The sequence below is a fragment of the Penaeus japonicus genome, unplaced genomic scaffold, assembly GCF_977035675.1.
Source record: "Penaeus japonicus unplaced genomic scaffold, GWHDUDI00000001_assembly GWHDUDI00000020, whole genome shotgun sequence".
Taxonomy (NCBI): Eukaryota; Metazoa; Arthropoda; class Malacostraca; order Decapoda; family Penaeidae; genus Penaeus; species Penaeus japonicus.
The window spans coordinates 37,564,694-37,574,693 of NW_028234422.1; the positions used below are offsets into that span (position 1 = coordinate 37,564,694).

Consider the following 10,000-nt stretch of genomic DNA (forward strand, 5'->3'; position numbering starts at 1 on the left):
AGTGCAACATGATAGACAAGATAGAGTTAGATAAACAACAAGATGAAACAATGATAGATAAGTGTAAAAATCAGATGAAAGTGCTGGTATATTTTCACCGATATTTTTTAAGGATACAAGTGTGTGTACTTTTCAATTGGGTTCTACATACTTGCTTATTGATAAATAGCCATTTCCGTTGACTGTTCGTTTCTGTATGAATTTGATGTCATTTTCATCAGTAGTGTTACTATTGTGATTGTTTTTGTTGCTATTGTTGTTATTGTTGGTACTGTTAATATTATTGTTATCATTTTTATTATTATTAATGTAACAATTATATTTCTGATTAACCCGTAGATGCTGAAAGAGTGAGAGTGTGTGTGTTTATGTGTGTGTGTTTATGTGTGTGTGTTTATGTGTGTGTGTTTATGTGTGTGTGTGTGTGTGCGTGTGTGTGCGCACGTGTGTGTGCGCACGTGTGTGTGTGTGCACGTGTGTGTGTGTGTGTGTGTGTGTGTGTGTGTGTGTGTGTGTGTGTGTGTGTGTGTGTGTGTGTGTGTGTGTGTGTGTGTGTGTGTGTGTGTGTGCGTGTGCGCACGTGTGTGTGTGTGTGTGTGTGTGTGTGTGTGTGTGTGTGTGTGTGTGTGTGTGTGTGTGTGTGTGTGCGTGCGTGCGTGCGTGCGTGTGCGCACGTGTGTGCGTGTGTGTGTGTTTGTGTATGTGTGTGTGCATGTGTGTGTGCATGTGTGTGTGCATGCGTATGCAGAGTCCACTGTCATTGTTGTTTTTTTTTCTTTTCTTTCCTTTTTACTTATAGATGGTTCCACAAGTACCTATTCACCAAAGTACAAATTAGTAGGCCTACTGGACCTCACCTGTTTACCTCATTCCTCTATTAATATGGAAAGTTTTAAAAAATGTATATTACTGCTATGATTATTGTTATCAACATTATGATGATTATAATAGCAATGATGTAAATAACAAATACAGGTTATGATTACTAGAGCAATGGAAATCAATACTTTTTTCCTCAAATATTCAAGAAATGGGTAAATTAATCAACTAACTCCATGGTGACTAAGCATTTGTGGAAGCATCTCTATGTAAAAAAGGAAAAAAAAAATAGTGGCTAATAGATGCCGCATGTTTCCAGTGTTACCAGGTTATTTATATTATTATTTAGTTGTAGAAGTCTTAACTTATAGTACTTTTTATGATGATATGATTTCTTAAGTTCATATTAAGTTCACCTCCATCATGATGTTTGACATTGTTAATATTTATATTGTTTTTCTTATGATAATTATTCTTTGTTATCGCCATCATCATCATCGTTATTATTACTGCATTATTGTTGTTATTGATATGGATATTGTGTTATTACTGTTCTTATTACTGAATGTTACCTTAACCAAAATGTTTGCTAGTGATTAAGTGATTGTTATTGAAATGGATATTTCCAAGTCTTTATTTTTCAGTTCATCATTTGTGAATAGTTTGCATGAATGAAATAGAATATTGTTAGTTAGAGGAATTGCACTTTGATTATGCTACAAAATGTATTGTAAAACTTGTAATAACACATTTTATTGTTAAAACACTGATATAGATATGGGTGATGATACTGATAGTAATGCTTTTCAGAGTGTTTTGTCCAAGGTTTCCTCTCTCCCTACATATCCCCCTCATTTAGTGATAGTGCTCATTCTCTCTTTTTTTCCATTTTCCTTCATCTCTCTCTCTCTCTCTCTCTCTCTCTCTCTCTCTCTCTCTCTCTCTCTCTCTCTCTCTCTCTCTCTCTCTCTCTATTTCTCTCTCTCTCTTTCTATTTCTCTCTCTCTCCCTTCCTCCCTCCTCTCTCTCTCCCCCCCTCTCTCTCTCTCTCTCTCTCTCTCTCTCTCTCTCTCTCTCTCTCTCTCTCTCTCTCTCTCTCTCTCTCTCTCTCTCTCTCTCTCTCTCTTTATTTCCCTCTCTCTCTCTATTTCTCTCTCTCTCTCTCTCTCTCTCCCTCTCTCTCTGTTCCCTCTCTCTCTCTTCCTCCCTCTCTCTCCTCTCTCTCTCTCTCTCTCTCTCTCTCTCTCTCTCTCTCTCTCTCTCTCTCTCTCTCTCTCTCTCTCTCTCTCTCTCTCTCTCTCTCTCTCTCTCTCTCTCTCTCTATTTCTCTTTCTCTTTCTCTCACCCTCTCCCGTTTCTGTCTTTCTCTTCCTCTTTTTCTCTTCCTCTCCTCCTCCTTCTCTCACCCTCCTTCTCATTCTCTCCCTCCCTCCCTCATCACCCCTACCTTTCCCTTTCCTCTCTCTTCACTTCTCATTCTGCCCTCCATCTCTCCCTATCCCATATGTTGATAGCATACAGCATGGACATATAGGCATTTTAAGCCTCTTTAAATAAGTAAATAAAAAAAGATAGTAATAAAAGAATGATAATCATGATGTTATATTTCTGAAATGGGGCTCAGGGGGAAGATAACTAAAGACATATTGTTGTGATACATTGACTTTGGAATTACAGGGCTTATAGAAGCGGCACTAAAGATGTAGGAATGACATAGGATTGCATGTTAACAAAGTAAAATTGTATAAGGACCATTTGGTGCAAGTTTGTGTGTTGACCAATGCTGAGCTCATGTTGATCTTTGAGATTTTTGTCTTTGTAGAGGAACAGTTTCTATTGTTGTAATAATGATAGGGAATCGTATAAAGAATTACAGATTTTCTGGAGTGTTATGTATTGTTTATTAATGTTGCACTTTTTTGGGGGTAGGGGGGGCTGAAAGAATCTCTTTAAAAGGAAGAAAACAACTAATTTAGCTTATATGCGAGGTAGTGAGGCAAACTGCTCATAGCTATAAGAAGATTGACATGAAATTGTCAAAGGATTTTGATTTAGAAAAAAATAAATCTTAGTAATAATAAAAGAAATATATATATCCAAAAGCAAACAAAAACAAAAAAAAATGAATATTCATACAGGAAAAAAAAAAATGATAGGGTTAAAGATAAGATTTTCTGTGCATTTGGTTTGTGTTCCCATTAGTATAATTAAATTTCAAATTAATTAGGATAAAACTGAGGTAATCTCTTCAATAGTAATTTTCCCTAGAATATAATATTGTTTGTTTGCTCTCTCCCATTTTCTTTGTATGACTCTGATATCTAAATATAGTTGTGATTTTTAGCATGAAGTATTGACAGTTCATTTGCTTGGAAGAAGAATTCTGACAGGGGCCATCCTGCATGGGGGGAATATGAGGAAACAACTAAAAAAGTACAGTGTATAGTAGGGCCTACTTTATTTTTTCACAGGCCCGTATGTTCTTTGAGTTATTCTGTGTATATATTTTATATATATATATAGATAGATAGATAGATAGATAGATAGATATAGATATATATAGATATGTATGTATGTATATATTAGCCCATCAATACCAGGAATGCCTGCATATATGCACTCTTCTTTTTACTACCCTTTTTTTTTCCCCTTTTTATACAAATAAATTACTCCACAAGTGCTTAGTTATCAAGGAGTTAATTTATAGGCCTCTAGATTCTTAACCCATTGTATACGGATGTCATGGCATACATGTCAGCACCGATTAGGCCTAAAAGACGGGAGTCAATGTGTACATGACATGACATTGGGATCTGCTCACAGTTGAAATAGGCACAGTCACTAAGTATTATGGCTGTAACGTTGCTAGCTCCAGATTGGATTATATTGGATTTATGGAAAAATATTATTTGGGCTAGTCTGCACTACCCGGAGGGTGGAGAAAACCTTTCCTGTCCCTCTTAATTTTTAGCTGGTGATGCTAGTGTCGTAGACTGCCCACCCTGACGACCAGTTAGGTCTTTAGGCGCCCTGTCTGCAATGGGTTAAGTATTTATCTTATTCCTTGAATTTTTTGTTGTAAAGTTTTTATGTTTACTACATTTATTATTATAATGATAATGATTAGGATATAGTAATGATAACAACAAGAATTGTAATAGTGATAAAAGATATTTAGTTGTTTATATATATATATATATATATATATATATATATAAATATATATATATATATATATATATAATTCAAGGGATGGGGTATAGGCAAGGTTAGCTGGACCTGTTAATTGACTCCCTGAACTTTTGTGGAGCCACTTTGGCATGAGCTCAGCATCAATTGGTTAACTTAGTCTTGATTCTCATGACCCAGAGCTCCTCCTCCTCTTATTCATGCACAAAATATGTAATACATACAAACCTTGCAAAATTCTGTTTCTTGTTCTTTGGCCATTATGTATGGGGGGGGGGGGTACTCTGTACGTACATTTTCTCTCACTTCCCTGGGAAGGAAAGTGATGGACAATTACCATTTTAAGGAGAATTACTGATAGCCATAATCAGAACTTTCCCCTTGAAAGCCTTTGGGAAACATAGAATAAAAGCAAGACTAAAGTCCCAATAAGGAAAGAAAAAAAAATACAATGGAAATATCAAGATATATTAAAATCTAAAGGAAATATCAGTATATTTAAATATATAGGTCTTTCTGTCACTGTATTGTTATAGATAGCAAGCTGCATGTTCAAAGCTTAGCTTTAACATTACTATCATTTTTTTTGATAATCTATCTATCAATGCATGTATGCTAATTTATTTCCATATATATTTTTCTATCTTGCACTCTCTTTTTTATTTTATTATCTTTCTCTTTTAGTGTACTATTGTTTTTATATACTTTACTTATATTACAAGATCCACTTATGTTTACCTCTGCTTATATCATTATTTTGATATTTAACCATATTAGTTTACTTATATTACAATGCAGGATTTATTGTTCAGACATACATTTGGAGGTTGCCCATTGGCCTGATTTCTCCACCAAATCACATATTTAACCCTGAATATCTACATTTATAAAAACTAAGAACTGAGATAGAGGGAAGAATTTTTTTTTGCACATTTCCATTTTCATCTTACGTTTGTTTCTTCATGCACAACATATAAATGTCTTGTACTATGGGTGTTCATATGTGCAGAACCTCCAGATGCAGGAATGCAAGAACATGTTCCCTGTTACTAATGCAAAGTTTCTCCTTTCCAGATGTGGAGATGGTGTTCAACACTTTAAAGTCTTGAGGGACGCGCAAGGCAAGTTCTTCCTCTGGGTCGTCAAGTTTAACTCCTTAAATGAGTTGGTGGAGTACCATCGGTCAGCGTCCGTGTCCCGGTCTCACGACATTAAGCTCAAAGACATGACTCCGGAAGAAGTATGTAGAATCAGGTTTTCAGACAATTTCCTATTGATTGTTGTCTGCACATTGTTTCAAAATGTAGAAGCATAAATTTTGTATTTTCCATAGTGTTTATTTATTCTCTTTTCTTTTTTCTCCTTACAGTTTTTAGTGCAAGCCCTATACGACTTCACCCCCCAGGAGCAGGGCGAGTTAGAATTCAAGCGAGGTGATGTCATCACTGTCACAGATCGGTCGGACCCCCATTGGTGGAGTGGCGAAATGGGCAACCGCAGGGGGCTCTTTCCTGCTACCTATGTGGCTCCCTACCACACCTAGATCCCCAGTGCAGGAGCTCCACCTCGAGTACCACATCATTTCTGAAGTCAGCGGCCATTCATACCAGGAGGCTGCTCTAAACAGCATCTTAACAGAAACAATGAAAGAGACCTTGCTGAAAACAATGAATGGAAACTTGGCCAGGCTTAAGGGTGCTTTGGCCTACACACAGTGATAGACTGAGGGAGGCCATTGCAGGAGATGAATAGTAGTCGGCTGGCACCCTATACAGTTTTTGGTTTGTGTTTCTGTGGCTTTCACCCCAGTCAGTAATTGTGCCTACATTCTACTTTGATTTTGCCCCCATCCATTTATATTGGATTAGCCAGTAAATATGTTTTATTATTGGTGCCATCTCATACCTTTTCATCCTACATGGTTTTGTAAAGAATGACTTTTTAAAAAAAAGGAATTGCATGTGTATTATTCTTGCCACAAGCTTTGATTGCAGAATTTTTAGAAATATATTGGTGGAAAATACATTAGTATCCATAACAAAAATTGAATATTCAATAGCTTGAAGAATAAACCAATTAGCCTTGCATGGCTTTTGCAGTGTTGCAGTGATTCATCTGGTACATAACAATTTGTGCACAAAATTATTGGTAATGTACTTTACAAAATATTTATGTCCCACCTATGCACCTGGAGTGATTTTTTTTTTCTTTCTTTTTTTCATTATTATCATTTTTTTTCTTCTTTCTTTCTTTCTTTTTTCTTTTTTTCTTTCAATTGGAAGCTGCTCCCACTTTTACCTGAATCTAAGAAACCATTACATCTCAAGTACTGTATCCAAAAGTCCATGAAATTTCTTTCTAAAGGAAAGGTACCTTTATATAGACAATATTTGTTTTGTTCTTTCATTTCTTTTAACAAGGCCTTAAATCCAGGTAAAGTTGGTCCAGATTTTAGAGTTGATGATTCCTCGATTAGGTCAAGCAGTGTATGTGAGAGGAAAGCAGAAGAGTCTTTTTGGGGTCTCTCCTTTTTACATTTTGCTTTATTCAGGCAAGCACAAAAAGATTTTTATACAGGTAGGCTTTTTCCCCCTTCCCCCCTTTTTTTTCCATCTTTTTTATTTTTTCTATATGTTATATACAGTGTGTAATAAAAAAAAGAAAAAAAAAAAGAAGAAAAAAAGATGAAATTGTGTATAACTACATGAGCAAGCCAAATAAGCAGGTATAAAAGGGACAGAACCCAGCCTGCAAGAAGAGAAAATTGTGTTGCAGAGTGGAGGGAGAAATGCGGTTGTGAGCGCTGTTGGTGTAATAAGGTCCTTGTTGAATGGCAGTGGTTTTCCTGAGCCATTGGGTTTTGATATTATCTGTAAATGGTATTTTGGGGGAGTTCACATGTAATGGTATGCTTACTACCAAACATCAGCAGGATTGTACAGATTTATTTCTCAATAATGTGTTCTTTTTTTAGATAGAGGAAAGAAAAAGAAAGAGAGAGAGTATGAGAGAGAAAGAGAGAGAGAGAGAGAGAGAGAGAGAGAGAATGAATATGTTTACACAAAAAAAGCATTATATTGTGTTTGTATTCAGAGTGTATTTTTTCAGACTTCAGGCTACTTCAGCTTGTTAAGGACCTTGTAGCTTGCCTTGTGGTTACGAATGTGGATTCACCGGGGGGGCAAATTGATACTTTTCTCCATCGGTCTGAAAGCTGATTGCATTTTTCATCATTGATATTTCTGTCATTGTTTTGTAGGGTTATTGTGTGCCGTTGATTTTATGGTTTGATATTATAGTTTTTTTTATGATCTCTTTTGTATTATTTTATTAACATCATGGATAGAATTATGATTATTACTAGTACTTGTAAAAGAAATGATAATTTTTATCTGCATTATTTGTTCTTATTGATATTATGGTTATTATTATTGGTATTGCTATCTATATCATTATTATTTTTATTATTGTTATTATTATATCACAATAACATCTATTACTTCTCTAGTTATTCTGTTGCATCATTCACCATAATTTGATCAGTACAGCAGTCTCTGTCAGGATATGGCATTGAACATTGAGTACTGGAATGCTTCAGCTGTCCAGGAACACGAAGTCAATCTAAGACAAAACTTTTTCTCATGAGTTACAAAAGGAAATTAGACTACAAAATGATGGATGTCCCCAAGCTCAAAAGCATTTTATCTTGGTCTCTGTTTTTGCCTTCAAGAGTGTGGATTACTTGGCCAGGACAGTGCATGCAAACATTTGTATTTTTTTAAAAATAAGGTAGAAAGTGGGGCTTTTCTTCTTCTTCTTCATCATCATCATCTGCTAACATTCTGTAAATATGTATTTGTACTTTACCCTTTTTGTTATTATTTGTCAAAAAAGGGGTTGAGAGTTAGTAGTGTTCCAGTGAATAGCTGCAAGTTGAAGATGTAATGATCCAGAAGAAAAATTTATGGCATAAGTGAGTTTGACTCAAATAAGGAGTCTGGCTTGTAATGTGATGGATAGATGTAGGCCCCTCTTGACTTTTTTGTGTCCCTGTTTTTACTTTTTTTATTTTATTTCATCTCCCTTGTTTATCACTTTTTTACGTACCTTATTTTGGCAAGATGTTCTTTTTTCATCCCTCATTATGTTCTCCTCTTTTTATAGATATATATATATGTACATCAATGATGATTCTACATCTAAAGCTGCAAATAACACAATGTATAGTGTGTAGTTTTACGTAATAGGTAATTAATGGGATGAGTTCTAATTTTTCCAAGAGTTGTTATCATGGTCTTGTCTGTGAGTTCTTGAAACTCAAGTACGCACCCTCATGATTGACATTTTTACCAAGCACATCAAACTGACACAGTGTTTCAGCTACATACACGCTCTCTCCCTCATATTATTCAACCATGGTATTAATCAGTACATAGTGGTTCCTTATACCTCATAACTACACCGCATTTTGAGAGTGATGTGGTTGTCATTTATATTGAAGTGACCTGTGGTCCATATTGATCGTGAAAACCAGTTTTAAGGTTAACTTTCATTTGGATAAGGTGCAGAGGAGGAAGGCCGATGGCGCATAGGGTCTCGAATGTACATATTAGATAGGATGACATTGAAGCTGCTGGCGAGCTGGCTGAGGATCATTAAGTATTGACTTTTGGAGATTTGTAATGTCCGTCTTCAGCCACCTCGAGATGCCTCCTTTTGCAAAGTTTGCACTTGATTTGTTTGCTTTTCTTGCAACCCCTAATGGAAAGGTTGAGAATGCTGAACGTTTGTTTGCTCCTTGTCTCTGCTAGATTTCACCAAATTGTTCATTGCAATAACCTTAAGAATGTGACTGTAGTGACTTCCGTTTTTTTAATTTTTTATTTTTATTTTTTTCTTCCCTTTGCCTGTTATCATTTTTAATCAGTCATTTTATATATATATATATTCTGCTTCCTCTTCTCTTCCTTATGAATTTTTGGCTTCCATATAGGGATGACTTTCATCAGGGTTGAAAATCATCAGGGTTGTCCCAAGAAATCAAAAAGGAATTTCTCGAGGGATCGCTCCTTTGAACAAGGCGTAAATGGGTGTGCATTTTAAGCCACTTTAAAGCACCCTCTATTTTTTAACAGACATTTGATGGTTCAAGGCATGAGTGAATGTGACCTTTGGTTTTACTCTTTTCAGAGTATCTTTTAAGATAAGTTTTGTATGGATCTTTTCCCTCCCTTGCTTTTGGGTGGTTTCATACATTAAAAAGAGTAAAGAAGAGACTGTTCCTTTCATTTTTGGATATGAATCATCGGATACCTAACAGCCTGAGTGATAATTCTGAGGTTTCAAACCCTCCAAAGTGTGTCAGTCCATACTGGAGTCTGGGGTGTTGTGAAATTCAGTTGGCGGCTCGATTCCCATGAGTCCTCATTCTTTTCTCTTGGAAAGCAGATTATCCAGCTGGTTTCAACATTACAGTATTATTGCACAGAAAAGATAAAGGAATAAAAGTTATGATATCAAATTTGTTATATTATGGAAGAAAAGTCACCCTACTCAAGAATTGCTTGGAAAGGTGTTGACAGTAGAAATTGTGATTCATAAAGTTTATAACACAATCCCCTGGTGCAAGAGTATTTACTGTTACTCAGGCGGAAACTCACATTCGTCCACAGAAGCCCTGCTGATTTCACTGGAAGAGGCCCGGTCATCACTACCTGAATCAGGTCCCCCTCATTGTCACCATGGTAACCTGCCCTGCCCCTCTCCCTGCCCATCATCATCAAGCGTAATCCCGTCATCATCACTCGCAGTTTTGTCATGAAAGATTGTAGCTAGAGTGAGAAAGTGAATGTGAGGATGTAAGATTTTAGGTGTGTCTTAAGCTGTGAAATGCTCAATTCTTGTAATTTTTGTCTCTTATGGTTCAATCTTTTTATTATTTTGTGCGTGTGTGGGCATGTGTGCACATGTGCCCTATGTACACTTTTGTGAA

At 36.0% G+C, this 10,000-nt stretch overlaps 1 protein-coding gene across 15 annotated transcripts in view; it reads left to right on the top strand.

Moving 5' to 3' along the window:
- drk (growth factor receptor-bound protein 2 drk) overlaps positions 1-10,000 on the top strand; it is a 37,786-nt gene that overhangs the window by 26,547 nt on the left and 1,239 nt on the right. For all 15 annotated transcript variants that reach the window (XM_043031111.2, XM_086548430.1, XM_086548427.1 and 12 more), the window contains 2 exons: positions 5,083-5,248; positions 5,378-10,000. The exon at positions 5,378-10,000 is cut by the window's right edge and continues 1,239 nt beyond it. In XM_043031111.2, coding sequence (XP_042887045.1) covers positions 5,083-5,248; positions 5,378-5,551 — 340 coding nt within the window. In that variant the 3' untranslated portion in view covers positions 5,552-10,000. The remainder of the gene's footprint in view (positions 1-5,082; positions 5,249-5,377) is intronic.